Source organism: Pteropus vampyrus, unplaced genomic scaffold (assembly GCF_000151845.1).
Source record: "Pteropus vampyrus isolate Shadow unplaced genomic scaffold, Pvam_2.0 Scaffold287, whole genome shotgun sequence".
In the NCBI taxonomy this organism is placed as follows: Eukaryota; Metazoa; Chordata; class Mammalia; order Chiroptera; family Pteropodidae; genus Pteropus; species Pteropus vampyrus.
The window spans coordinates 507,894-523,665 of NW_011889068.1; the positions used below are offsets into that span (position 1 = coordinate 507,894).

Genomic DNA, 15,772 nt, shown 5'->3' on the forward strand with positions numbered 1-15,772 from the left:
TCATCGCCCTCACTGAGGCACTAAGACAGGGAAAGGATAAGGCAGTCACAATATACACTGACAGCCGATATGCCTTTGCCACTGCACATGTACACAGAACCATCTACAAGGAAAGAGGGTTCTGACTTCAGCTGGGAAGGACATCAAGAACAAGGAGGAGATCTTAGCCTTATCTGAAGCCATATAGATACCTAAGACTCTTGCTATTGTTCATTGTAAAGGGCATCGAAAAGGGAATAGTCCCGAGGCTGAGGGAAACCAACGAGCTGATGCAGAGGCAAGAACAGTGGCCACAAGGCCAGTGGGGCCCCCATCACATCTACTAACTGTTGTCCCTTACCCAGAACTGCCTCCGTCTCCAACCTATACGGTGGAAGAAAACATTTATTTTCAAGATAAGGGAGTCATAGGAACCAACAGAGGTGGTGGACGACCCCAGATAGAAAAATTGGGCTCTCCTCCACCAACTACACCAGACCACACACCTAGGGCGAACTAAGATGCTCCAAGCTTTAGACCCCTACTTTCACTTGTTAGAAGGGAGAAGAACTGCAGAGGAGATTGCCTCATGATGCCCAGCTTGTGCCCAAGTTAATCCAAAGAAGGGGAAGATAGAAGAACCTAGGCATAGGGAAAGAAAAACTTATCCAGGGGACCACTGGAAAGTAGATTTCTCTGAGGTAACCCCAATTGTGGGGGGCTACAAAATTTACTCGTTTTTATAGACACCTTTTCAGGATAGGTAGAGGCCTTCCCTACCAGGAAAGAGACTGCCTTAGTAGTTACTAAGAAACTACTACAAGAAATCTTCCCTCAATTTGGTCTCCCCAGAACTTTAGGGTCGGATAGCGGGCCAGCCTTCGTAGCAAAGGTATCACAACAAATGGCTAGCTACCTAAATTTGCAATGGAAACTCCACTGTGCCTATCGGCACCAAAGTTCGGGCCAAGTAGAGCGAATGAATCGGACCCTAAAAGAGACATTCGTCAAGTTAGGATTAGAAACTGGTGGGACCTGGGTAGAACTTCTCATTCACCCCATTTGAAATTTTCTTTAGGAAACCCGCACCTTTAGTACCTAAAATAGAAGATGAGAAAAAGGCAGAACTACGTAACCTTATCTTACTTAAGTCTTTACAGGCACTTCAAAGTGTACAGAAGGAGATTTGGTCCTGGGTTCGTGTTGCCCACTCAGCCCCGGTGGACAGACTTCCCCATCAATTTCAGCCTGGGGACTCTGTGTGGATCCAGAAGACCACTTCCAAAGGACTGGAATCCAAATAGAAAGGACCTTTCACTGTCTACCTGACGACTCCCACTGCAGTTAAGGTAGACGGCATCCCATCATGGATTCATCACTCCTACGTGAAGGCAGCACGAGAGTGGACAGCTCAGGAAGATGGGCCCTTAAGACTAAGACTCAAGTGTACATAAGTCTAACCTTCTGTTTCTTCCTTTTTCCTCTTTAGCCCAGGCATACAGAAACATATACTGGCCTAGAGTATAGAAGCTTATAGTAACGGAGACCGGTGAAATCATTGCCCAGAACATCACCAGCCACGGTACTCCAGAGATCCGAGTAGACTTGTGCTGGCTTGTCAGAGATCCTCCTCCTCCTCTTGTTAACTTTTGGCCCATGCTTCCTCAATTTCTTGTTTGCATATATAAGGAAGAGAATTCATTCTATTAAACTTTATTAATACAAAATAGAGGCTATGAGCAAATTCCACATGAAGAATCAAGGATTTGATTTTCTGCTAAGGCCAGTGGGGAATGTGCTGGCTGGAAAATTACTGTTTGGCTATTGCCCATGGGAACATAACGCTCTAACAATAAGCTTTCTGCTTCTGTACCCTCCGCTTGCACAACCGACCTGTGGGTTGACAGTTAGTAAAAAGAAGAAAAATAGACTTGTGTGTTCAAAAAGGATGAAGAAAAGGGGTTTAGGGCTTAAAAACCCTGTACCTCTACATTTCAGGGCTGCTTAATTTGGGGTTTGCGTACCCTTGGCAGACCCAGCTGGCTGAATAAAGAGTGTGTTTCCTATAACTCACTGCTTTCTAGTGGTCCGTCTGTCTACTGGGGGCTGGTGGCTACAACAAAACTTTAAAAACTATATTATACATTTTTCTGCTTTTAAAATAAGATATCCTGGGGACTCCCAGTCAAGATTGTGGAGTAAGTAAACATGGTGCTCATCTTCTCTCACAACTACATCAAAATTACAACCAAATTATAGAACAACCGTTCTTGAGAACTGCTTGAAAATGAGCTGAACAGAAGTCCTATAACTAAGAATATAAAGAAGAAGCCATGTTATGTCTGGTAGAAGGGGTGGAGATACAAAATGGGCTGGTCCTACACCAATGTGGGGCAGTTAAGAATTTGGAGGGACGTCTTGGCTGTGGAGGATCCCACTGAAGAGCAAGGGGTCCCAAGCCTACACTGGGTTCCCCAGCTCAGAGTACCAGTGCTGGGAAGAGAAGTCCCCACAACAGCTGGCTGTGAAAATAAACAAGATCTCAGTCCAGGTGAGAGGAGGTCTGCTGAAGACCCAGGCTTTCTCTTAAAGGGCCCAAGCACAGACTCACTTGCTCACAAACACTGGTCATGAGCTCCAGAGAATGAACAGCAGCTCTAAAAGCACCAGGGACATACTGGGAGGAACTGAATTGTCCGACTTCAGGGCGAGGGCTGGAGGGGCAACTCTCTCCAGAGCTGAAATGCTGGCAGCCTCCATTGTTCCTTTGTTGAGCTCTCCCTCTACACAGCCAGGAGGCACAGGTTGATGAGATGGAAGGTGCCATTGTTTCACTGTTGATCCCTCCCCACACACAGCCTGCAAGCACAGGCAGGCAACAAAGACGAGAGTCTCCGTTAGCCTAGTTAATGCCACTCTCTCCCACCCTGGTAATTCTCTGAATTAGGTGTGACTCCACCACACCCAATTCACACACCTGGCTGGAACCTCTTTCAGAGGCAAATCCACACAGGAGGCCAGCCTGGGCCCATACTGTGGACTTTCCTAGAATCTCCCCAACATCTACAAACCTCAAAAAGCAGCAGCTAGCCTGGGCATGCCCTATACCTCTTGCTAAAGAAGTATAGTGCCCAAGCCCAGCACTAGTGGCAGCTGGCCTCAGATCACAGCATAGCAACTCCCAGGTGCCTCTAAGCCCAGCACAGGCAACTAGCACCTAGCAACTACACCACCTTGTAACTCATACCAGGTAACCCTGAGCCAGACACAGGCAGTGGCTGACCTTGGCCTGAACCAGAACCCCTCCCCAGAGGCCCCAGAACCAAGACTCCTGGTGGTCAATTTAGACCACTCCAGAGCCCCACTCAATTAAGTGCCACAAATGATACACCCAAAAGATGAACTTGGCAGGCACCTGAACTCTGCTAAAGCAAATCTCTCTCCATAGGGTCAGCCCCTGTACAACATCTTGGGCTATTTAGCAAGAGGTATCCTTGGTGGTCAAGGTTAGTCCTCATAGCCAGCCAGCCTAAGGGTTAATCCACCCACTGACATTCCAACAGCAATCAAGGTTCAACTACAACAGGAAAGCATACACAACCCACACAAGGGTCACTTGTGGAGCACCCTGCTCAGATGAACAGGGAGACTGTGACACTGGGCACTATAGGACATTTACTACATAAGGCTTTTCTGCCAAGATTTGGAGACACAGCAGACCTATCTAATACATAGAAACAAACACAGAGAGGCAGCCGAAACAAGGAGGCAAAGAAATACATCCCAAATGAAATGACAGGATAAACCTCCAGAAAAAGAACTAAACAAAATAAAGGCATGCAATCTATCAGAAGCAGAGTTTAAAATACTGGTTATAAGGCTGCCAAAGGAATTTAGGGAAAGAACAGATGATCTCAATGATAACTTCAACAAAGATATAGTAAACATAAAAAAAGACATAGAAACCATAAAAAAGAATCAGACAGAAATGAAGACTACAATAACTGAAATGAAGAATACACTAGAAGAAATCAAGAGCAGACTAGATGAAGCAGAAGATCAAATCGGCAATTTGGAAGACAAGGTAGCAAAAAACACCCAATCAGACCAGCAAAAAGAAAAAAGAATCCCCCCAAATGAGGATAATTTAAGGGGCCTCTGGACAACAGCAAGTGTAACAACATTCACATCATAGGGGTATCATCAGGAGAAGAAAAAAAGCAGGGGATTAAAAACCTATTTGAAGAAGTAATGATGAAAAATTTCACTAACCTGATGAAGGAAATAGACATACAAGCCCAGGAAGCGCAGAATCTCAAACAAGATGAACCCAAAGAGGCCCACAACAAGACACATCATAATTAAAATGCCAAAGGTTAAAGACAAAGAGAGAATCTTAAAAGCATCAACAGAAAAGCATTTAGTTACCTACAAGGGAGCTTCCATAAGACTGTAGACTGATTTCTCAAGAGAAATTTTGCAGGCCAGAAGGGATTGGCACAAAATATTCAAAGTGATGCAAAGCAAGAACCTAAACCAAGATCACTCTACCCAGAAAGGCTATCATTTAGAATTGAAAAAGAGATAAAGAGCTTCCAAGACAAGAAAGAACTGAAGGAGTTCATCACCACCAAACCAGTATTACAAGAAACATTAAAGGGACTTCTTCAAGACGAAAAAGGAAAACAATCAAAAGTATGAATAAGAAAATATCACAAAGAAAAAAATTCTCACTGACAAAGGGAAACATAATAAAAGAAATGGATATACCAACACTAAAGCTAGTACAAAGGTTAAAAGTCAAAAGTAGGCAAAGCATGTGTAATTATAACAGTAAATTAAGGGATAGACACAAACTACACACAAAAAGAAGTAAAAAATAATGACAAAAACATAAATGTGAAAGGGTGAATAAAAATGGTAGTGATTTTAGAATGTGTTCAAACTTAAGTGACCATCAACTTAAAAGACTGCTAAACATACTCTGGTATATATAAAGCACATGGTAACCACAAACCAAAAATATACAAGAGATATACAAGAAATAAAGAGAAAGGAATCCAAACAGAACACTACAGAAAGTCATCAACGTACAAGAGAGCAAGAGAATAGGAAAGGAACAGAGAAAAACTACAAAAACAATCAGAAAACAATGAATAAAATGGCAATAACGACATACACATCAATAACTACTTTAAATGTAAATGGATTAAATACTCCAATCAAAAGATGAATAGATAAAGAAATGGCATATATATAAAATGAAATACTACTAAGCTATAAAAAAAAGAATGAAATCTTACCATTTGTGACAACATGGATGGACCGTGAGGGTATTATGCTAAGTAAAATAAGCCAGACAGAGAAAAACAAATACCATATGAGTTTACTTATATGTGGAATCTAAAGAACAAAATACACAAACAAAACAGAAACAAACTCACAGATACAGAGAACAAACTGATGATTGCCAGTTGGCTGGGTGAATAAGGTAAAGGGATTAAGAAGCACAAATTGGCAGTGACAAAATAGTCATGGAGATGTAAAGTATAGCTTAGGGAATATAATCAACAATACCACAATAACTTTGTATTAGTGGGTGCAAGACTTATCAAAGGGATCTCTTTGTAACACATAAATGTTACACGATATACACGATGCTGTATATCTGAAACTAACATATTGAATGTCAACTGTAATTGAAAAATTAAGAAAATTTAAAAATAAATAGAAAATAAGATATCCTATACATAATCTTCTAAAAAGGGATCTTGTGTGACTACTGCCAATAAAAGTTAACATTCTGTCACATGTTTAAAAACTACTATGATTAATATTATAAGGCTCTTTACTTCTGAAATGCAGGTCTTAGCTACAGTTATTGCATCTCTGCGCCAAAGTATGTAGCATTATTTACTTCTGTATAAAGTTAACTTTTTTCCTCCTTTTGGATTTTTTTCCCCTTATCTTTTTGTACTACTTTATTCTTCCGGTGTGAAAGAATGCTCACTACTTCTGACTCTGTTGTTATTACTTCTCACTCATTCATTCAATATACTTATTAAGCAACTATTATGTGTCCGGCACTATTGTAGGCCCTGAGGATAAGCAGTTAACAGAAAAAAAAAAAAACATATTCTGATAGGAGGTGAAAGACAACATAAATTATGTGGTCATAAGTACAAAAAAGCAATATAAAGCAGAGCAGAGGATTTAGATAGTGATGGAGGATATCTATGCTGTCCTATATAAGTGTGCTTACATAGAAGAGTCAAGGATAGCCTGTCTGAATAAGTGATAATTGAGCAGACACCTAAAGTGAGTGAGGGAGCAAGCCACGGGGGTATTTGGAGGAAGAGTGCTCCCAGTGAAGGGAACAGCAAGTTCAATGCTCATGGGTTTTTGCTTGGTGTGTTCAGAGAAAAGCAGACAGGCCAGTGTGATTAGAGTGGAGTAAGTTAGAGAAGTATGGTAGGAAATGAGGTGAGGAGGTTAACAGAGGCATGTACAGCTACGTAAAGACCTTGGATTTTTATTCTGAGTGAGGGAAGAGGCCATCAGAGAATTCTGAGCAGGTGAGTGACATGGTCTTATACTGTTAAAGAATCACTTTGGTTGCTTGGTGGAGAACAGAACATAGGTTTTCTTATTTCATAATTTTTGCAACATTTACTTTAACAACAACAGAGAGAGAGAGAGAGAGAGAAAGAGAAAGAGAAAGAGAGAAGAGAACGGAGGGGGCAGAGGAGGAGGGAGGGGATGGGAGAGGAGCTTATGATGAAACTTAAGTATGAGTGTACAAAACTCAAGCATGGACATTTTACTATAAACTTAATGAAGAGACTCAAGCATCAAGGCACACCCTACCTTCGTATCAGATATCTGTGGAATGCAAGATTTAGGTCTCAATGGCAAGAGTGTTGCCATTTGTGGAAAAGGGTCAACATCCTTCCTTGGTTTCTCTTGACGGAGGTGCCACAATTTCAGTTCAGCACTAGCATGTTTTATTGAGCATGAATGAGTAACACAGAATCTTGGTGCCCTAGTGAGAGGAAAAGAAATTTAAGATTAAACTACCCAATAAGCCTCAAAAATCAAGAGCGTACAAAGTGCATAATACTTGTGCTCACAATTTTCAGTCTTGTTATACCCCTTTTCTAATAATTTCTACTTCTTTTTTTGCTTCCTAGCTTAAGAAAAATATTTTTCCATGATAGATCAACTGCCTGAAATCATATTCACCCATATAAGGAGTAAACACACACTAGGGAAAAATAATTTATAAGTGACATTTAAATTATTATCTACATGATAAGAAAAAAAACCTATATATTTATTCAATGAAGAAAAATTTTAAAGTAACTTTCAGTTTCCAGTAAAATGAGCATAAAATGCAGCTGTGATAATTTTAAGGTAGTTTAGTATTTATCTATAGTACCAAATAAAAACTGGTAAATGAAATTAAATTTTTAAATATACAAACATTTTTATAATGCTTAATTTAAGTAAACTGCTAAAGTGGATTATGATTCATGATTTATTTTCAAGCCTTAATTTTGAAGGTAAGAATAAATTTTACAACAATTTATAAAAATGAAAGGCCAACATTATTGGCAAAGAATGTCTGGCACAATATCAAGGCCACACTTAATTGGATGTATAACCTGGTATTCAGTCTGTGGGCTACTCTTTATTGGCCATAGGGTTAACTTGCTGCCAGTGACACTGCTAATTGTTGCTTGGACCAGGTTTTCCTCCTGATGCCACAGCCCAAAGACTAATTCCCACTCTATATTTCAGATCCTGGTAGAAAATTTTCTCCTTTTAAAATAGGAAGAAGGGAAATATTTCCCTGGTGTGAACACAGGTTGGGAGTGGAAGAGAATCCAAAGCTCACAATTGGTTTAGAATCAGAAAGTATCCTGTGTAGATTGGGGTGGTCATTCTATGCTGTATTTCAGAACTTTTACTTACTGACTTGAAACTATGCAGAATTACCTCTTATTTGCATGTCAACCAGTAAGTGGACATATATACAAGATTCTTATCAAATATGTAATACATGTGCTAGTAGGAAATCCAGGTGTCTCAATTTTCTGATTCCCATCATTACAGTATACTCATATGACCCCTAAGTCTCTGCTACCCCTACCATTTTAATCTTGCATCTTATTTCATTTGTTATATTAATTTTTTATTAGCTACTATGTGAATTCATCAGATATTGTGGAGTAAATTTCACAGTCAATCCTAAACTGGTATTGTATTATTTTTCATGTTTCTATCATACAAGTTCTCATGTGCACTCATTGTACACTTCTTAATTCTCAAGCTCTAGAGAGTGGAAGATATTTGCCACTAAATAGCATCAAAAGAACTATATTCTGTGTGTGTGTGTCTCCCAATAGAAAAACGGGCAAAGAAGATAAACAGGCAATTCATGAAAATTGAAATCTTGAAACCCAAATGCCCAATAAACATTGAAAAGGTTATCAACTTCACTAGTAATCAGGGAAATGCAAGTTAAAACCACAAGACATCAATAACACACCACATACATAGTCAAAAATTTTAAAGTCTGACAATATTAAATTCTGCCATGGATTTGTGGCAACAGATACTCTCATATTCTGTTGGTGGGAGCAAAGGTAAAACTACTTTGGGAAAGTAGATATGTGTATAAGAATATATATTATTGCTTATAGTTGTGAAAAGTAGAGAAAAACCCAAATGTTAAAAAAACAACAAATAAATTATAGTATATTCATGCAGTAGAATACCATATATAGCAGTGAAAATTAATAAAACTCTTGAATGCAATTACAAATGAATCTCACATATGTAATGTTAATGTAAGATATAAAAGAATGCACATACCATGATACCTTTTATAGAAAGTTGTATAGGAGGCAGATAAAAATATATGTTTAGAGATTTATTTGCATACATGGTTGGTAAAACTAAAGAAATGCAAGAAGATGATAATCACAAAAGTCAGGATAATGGTTACCTCTGAAGGAGGTGAGGATGTTGTGATTAGGAAGGGACCTTCAGGAGTCTAGGCAACGGTCTGTTTCTCAGCCCACATGGTGGTTTATGGAAGTGTTTGCTTTATAATATTCACTAACTGTTTATGTCTTAGTTTGAAATTTAAAGAATATACAAGATATAGCTAGATCAAGAAAAAAGCTAAGAGAGGATTCTGGGAAAATGGCAATGTCGGCTATGTTGTTTTTCTACCTCTCAGAATCCCTCCATAAAAACACAGGACGGTTAGACAGCAAAATCAAATACTCACGGACAACATCTACAGCAAAAATGTTAATGTGACAAGGTATTCCCACAAACACCAAAATATAAGCAGGCAGACAGAGGCTATCAGCCATAAGGCCCACACGGTATTGGTATGCAGGCCGAGAGTCAGGGGGAGGAAGGGTCTGAAGGACCTGAGAATGGAAGAGCACTAAAATAGGCAGAAAAGCACGGCAGACCAATTTGAGATTAGCAGCTTAGACCAGAAGGACTTCTGTCCTCTCTAATACTGAGTGAGTACACACAAAATTCTGTCCTAGTTCTATTTACCAACAATAAACAACTGGAAAACTAAATTTTAAAAAATACGAACTATGATACATGCAACAGTTTGAACGCGTTATGCTTCAATCACATTATGACCAAAAGAGGCTGGTCTCAAAGGTTATGTACTGTATGATTTTATCTATATGACATTTTCAAAAAGACAAAAGTATAGTGACAAAAACAAGATCGGCGGTTGCCAAGGGTGAGGAGTGGAGGAAGAGCGTAATGACAAAAGGGTAGCATGAGAAATTTGGAGGTAACAGAATTGTTTGTATCTTGATTATCACAGTGCTTTACATAAATCTATACAATTCAATATTACTATAGGTGAATATAATACACCAAAAAGAAGAAAAGAGATAGATTAGCCTTTTCAATAAATGAAGATCAACTTATGGATATCCATAAGCAAGAAAAAAGAAACCAAAACACCTAAACTTCACATCTCTTATAAGAATTGGCTCTAAATGGACCACAGACTTAAATGTAAAACAAAATTATAAGAGTTTCAGAAAAAAAAAAACAGGAGAAAATCTTCCGTATCTAAAACTAGGCAAAGAGTTCTTAGGTTTGACACTGAAGAAGACATAATCCATAAAAGGAGTTGAAAAATTGGACCTTGTCAAAACTTTTAAATTTTGCTCTATGAAAGACCCCTCACCTTTTTTTTTTTTGTCTTTCAGATACAGTTATTATTCTTAATAGTAGGTACGGGCAGGAACATTTGATGCAGGAAAGTTTGCATTGGTCGAATAAACTTGACTCAAGAGCTATTTCCCCTACCCTAAGGAAATGTTTGGCATAAGACTTCTCTGGAACCTTTGTTTAGAGGCCATTCATTCCCCAATACACCACCCTCCCAGGGAAAATCCCACATGAAATTAACTTCAGAATTTCTCTTGCAAGTTCTGTTCTTTCTTGTCATCATGACTGTCTATTGTTTGGTTTGTCCAGTTTTTTCAGTGAATTACAGTCTTCATAACTGAGTATGATAACTTGAGTTTGTGAAAGTCGCAATTTCCATTTGCACTTCCATTTCCAGTCCATCACCACAGAGTTCACTCTGTTCTCGTCTATATTTGTAATTCTCATTTGTAGTTCCCATTATCTACAATACTTTTCCTTATTTGCTTTATATAGATACTGGTTTATTACAAAAGGATATATATAATTCAAGAACAGCCAGAGGAAGAGATGCAGAGGGCAAGGTGTGAGGGAAGTGCTAGAGCTTCTGTGCTCTGTGAGTATGCCCTCATCTCCACCTGTTCGTCAACCTGGACCATCTGAGAGTCCCTTTAAGAAGTCTTTAGAAAGCCTGTATTTGAAAAGACAAGCTAAAGAGTGGGAGAAAATATTTGCAAACTAAAAACTACTACCTAGAATATAAAATTTAATATAAAATATGATATAAAAATTACCCTAAAACTTAACAAAAAAACAAACCAATTAGAAAATGGACAAAAGACATGAACAGATATTTCACTGAAGAGGATATGCAAATTTCAAATAAGTACACGGAAAGATGTTCAGCATCATTAACCATTGGAGAAATGCAAAGTAAAACTACAATAAGATAGAACAACACACCTATTAGAACAGCTAAAACAGAAAATTGTGATGACATTGAACAATGGCAAGGATGCAGAGAAAGTGGATAATTCATACATTGCTGGTGGGATGTAAAATGATACATTGACTCTGAAAAATAGTTTGGCAGTTTATTTTAAAACTAAAATGGACTGCTACGTGACTCACTAATCTCACTCTCGGACACTTTTCCCAGAGAAATGAAGACTTATATTCATGCAGAAAGGAGTACATGAACATTCATAGCAGCTTTATTAGTCATAGCCAAAGACTGGAAACAACCTTAATGCTCAGTGTGTGAATGGATGTGTAATATCCATACAATAGAATACTACTCAGCAATGAAAAAGAACTATCAATACACACAACTTGGATGAGTCTCGAGGGAATCATGCTGAATGAAAAAAGATAACCCCTAAAGAAATACGTCATATTATTTCATTTACATAATAGTGATCTCTAGAGATGTGGGTGACAGGAAGGGAGAGAGGTGGGTGTGATTATAAAATGTCAGCATGAGGGATGCTTGTGGTAATGTAACTTCTCTACATCTTGACTGTAGTTCATGAATCTCTAATGTGATAAAATTGCATAGAATTATTTACACAAACAGTGCCTAAAACAGGTAAAATATGAAAAAGATGATGAGTAAATCAATGTCACTCGTCATGTGACACTGTGTGACAGTTATGCAAGATGTTACCAGTAGGGGGAAGTGGATAATACAGAATCCCTCTGTATTATCTCTTATAACTGAATATGGATCTATTATTATCTCAAAATAAAAAGTTAAATTTGAAAAAGGAATTGCTAATGTGTTATTAGTTGGGTGGTATGTACACAGATGACCACTATAGTATAATTTATAACTTTGCTAATGTGTTATTAGTTGGGTGGTATGTACACAGATTGCTAATGTGTTATTAGTTGGGTGGTATGTACACAGATGACCACTATAGTATAATTTATAACTTTCTGTATCTTAAATATTTTTTTTTAAGAAATAAACAGAAAAACAACATTCTATCTATGAACTAGTACAAAGCATATTAAGTAATCTGGATACCTAGATGGGAGATGATGACAGAGAAGTGGGCAAGGGAAAAATCATGATGACCTTATTTACTAACTTAAGGAATCTGAACTTTACACTGAAAGCTTTGGGGTTACCAGTGAAAGATTTAAAGCATAGCAGTGACATAATCAGATCCATCACAGCCACAATGGACAGACAGCTCACTGATCCTCAAATGTCACACCTTTTCTTCACTGTGTACATTCTCTTTTCCTTGCTTAGAGTCCCTCGAGTCCCAGCTGAAATATTACCTCATCTCTGTATCCTGTGCATTCACCACATTTTTTATTATACTTGTTTCACATGTATGTTCTTACCACTAGACTATAAACACTGGACTTGACCATGTTTACCCTTGTATCCTTAGCATAGCACTTGGCCTATAGTAAGTGCTCAAAAAAGGTTTATTGAAATAATCGATCTGCAACTCTAGCTACATGTACACATACACGCATCAGTTTGATGAGATGTCAACCATAAAAAGGTCAGGTGTAGAAGGATGTGCTCATAAAGCTAACATGGAGCCTAAGTACTGTCTAGCCTTATTATGGATTTAAAGTCCCCAAACATTCAAATTATCTAAAAGATAAGTACTTTATTTAAAGAAGACTAAAAGTATAATAATCTTGTCATTTAAAATTTCCATAAGTTACATACCTATAAAACAAAAGGTATAACTTATAACTAGTCTAAGAAAAGTGAAAGCAAGTAACTTTGATTCACATTATCTTTCTTACCAATACAGAAGTAAGGGTTTTATAACCTCAGTCTGAATATTCTTTAAGTGTTCTTTATTCCACTGAGATCCATCCAGCAGTTTAAACTTCGTTAAAATTTCTGCAGAAAGGTAGCAATCTCCACTGCTCACTAGATAGCATTTTTTCATCTTCTCAAGATGTCTGCAATAAAACACACACACACACACACACATATATACACACTGATACAGTATTCAACTAGCCAAAAATTTTCACTTCTAAAATGTTTGAGACAAGTAATGAACTATTTGAAAACCAACACTGAATTACAGTTGTACCAGTGTGAAGATAAAAGCATTTCTCACCATTATGGGACTGGGAAGGGTATTTTTGGTAGGCTGAATAATGACCGTGCAAAGATGTTCATTTCATAATTCCCAGAACCTATGACTGTTACCTTACTTTAGAAAAGATCTGCAGATGTGATTAGGATTTGAGGAGATTATCTGGGATTATCAAGGTACGCCTAATATAATCACGAGGGTACTTTGAAGAGAAAGGCAAGAGGATCAGAGCCATAGAAAAAATAGGTGAGGATAGAAGCAAAGGTCAGAAAAAAAGAAAAGATGGCATGCTGTTGGCTTTGAAGTTGGAGGAAGGGGCCATGGACCAAGCAAAGTAGGTGGCTTTCAGAAACTGGAAAAGGTAAGGAAATAAATTCTCCCCTAGGGCCTCCAGAAGGAATGCCACCTTGCATATCCATTTTAAACTTCTAACCTCCTAACTGTAAGAGTATAAATTTGTGTTGCTTTAATCCACTAAATTCATAGTGATCTGCTGTAACGAAAAGAACTAATACAATATTGATCCTGAAGAACCTATATAGGCTGCTTACATATAACTTTCCTAATATGTCTTGAAAAGTGATAGTGGCCTTCCACCCCAGGATCAATCAGGTCACGCTTCATAATCAACCATTTGGTTATCCCTGCACTTCTAACTATGTATAATAATGAGCTCTCTGATCTGAATGCCATTGAAATAACTGGAATAGCCTAGTCACTAGTATGTATTCAGTCAAACCCCTAACGGGAACTGCAATCTACTGTAGTTGATCTGCTTACTTAGAGCAGATCAGGAGGACACAGACAAGAACTTTTCTAAAACAGGGTCTTCTTAGGGTTCTTAAGACTCACAGTAATCTAAAACATATAGAGCAGCCAAACAAAGACCGGCACTCCAAGAGGTTCTCTAGAGGATATCCAGTATGATATGTAGCAGATATCTTATTCACATATAAATGTCTAAGTGATATCCAAATAAGATCATAGAATCTGTTAATCAGGAAAGCTGCCAAGAACAGCAGGCCCTTACATTGTCACAAGGTATCTTTTATATAAGGCATGTTATATGAGTGTGATACATGACTGATAATTTTTTTCTATAAAAAGATATCACTGTAATGTTATAAAAATAGCATAGAATGATTAATTTGAAAGCAGGTTTATATCTATGGGAAAAACTTATGCAAACCCAAATAATTGCTACTATTATTATCTGAAAACTATAAAATCACAGAACTAGTGACATCGATATAATAATAATAATATCATTCATTACTCTAAAAGTATAGGTTACTTTTTAATATTTATTTCAGGCTTCCTACCTGTGTTTAAATGACCCAAACTAATAGTCTACAACTTGTTTTTAAAACTAAAGAAAAATTAAAAATAGAAATACCTTTGATGTCTTCCAGCATCCTTAAGAACCTTTAACCTCTCAATATCCATCCATAGCCACAAATATCTCTCCCCTAATGTACCTTTTATAAATTTCTTAAATCTTTCAAACTCTTTTCTATTTCCAATGTCATAAGTTTTGTGAGAAATACACCAATCAGCCCTGCTTTCTGATCCAATGCTGTCACTCTTTGAACTTGCTTCTTCTAAAATCTCTTCTGCCTTTTCCTTTGTGGGTTGAACTGTTTCACTTAACAAAACATTCCTGTTAGGCATAAGCTCAAAATAGTCATCAAATGTAACTTCTGTTACATTTTTGAAATTTATATGACCTGGTTGTTCACTAAATGGCTCTCCATAAATTGCTAGTCTCAAAATAAAAGTTATAAAAGATCTTAAAAAATCTTCATATGTTGAGAAATGCACTGTCATGTTGTCATGAACATCCTGCTTTTCAAGGTATATTCTCAGAAGAGCTTGAGAAGGAGTGTCTTGTAGAGATATAGAACCATCATCATCTTTTTCTTCTTCAAATTCAGAAATTAATCTAGTGGTTTTAGATGGGTCCTTTTTCATTCTGGGGTGAACTCCATCATCAAAGATAAAACTCTCTGTATTAAATATGAAAGGTTAATAGATCAGATATGAATACAAAATATTTTTTTTTATTATTAACTAGATGTCATAGAGCCAGAATGACAAAGGGTTTATCACAGGCAGTGACTGCACAGACCAGTGTCTTAAAGAGGAGTCCAAAGCAAAAACATTACCGACAGAGATTAGTCATGTCCTCCCTAGATGTGGAAGGGATAATGGATATATAGCAGATAAACTAGATATTTGACATCCCTAATGCAGAGGATCTTCAAAAAGACATTATACACTTAAAAATACATTTTTTTAAAGGCTGATACAGAAGGTCAATATATAAAGGCCAAATCTATTTAAGAATTAGAATATGTACATTAAATGACTGTATAGACATACCTCATTTTATTGTACTTTGCCTTACTGCACTGCACAGATATTGTGTTTTTTACAACTTGAAGGTCTGTGGCAACTCTGAGTGAAGGAAGTCTATTGGTGCCATTTTTCTAACAGCATTTGCTCACTTC

General features: G+C 37.5%; 1 protein-coding gene across 1 annotated transcript in view; it reads right to left on the bottom strand.

The window, feature by feature from the left end:
• The window catches only part of RGS22 (regulator of G protein signaling 22), a 185,638-nt gene that overhangs the window by 91,621 nt on the left and 78,245 nt on the right, over nucleotides 1–15,772 (bottom strand). Inside the window, exons 8-10 of the mRNA XM_023521020.1 lie at nucleotides 14,659–15,268; nucleotides 12,958–13,119; nucleotides 6,847–7,021 (exon numbers count right to left, since the gene is read on the bottom strand). Coding sequence (XP_023376788.1) covers nucleotides 6,847–7,021; nucleotides 12,958–13,119; nucleotides 14,659–15,268 — 947 coding nt within the window. The remainder of the gene's footprint in view (nucleotides 1–6,846; nucleotides 7,022–12,957; nucleotides 13,120–14,658; nucleotides 15,269–15,772) is intronic.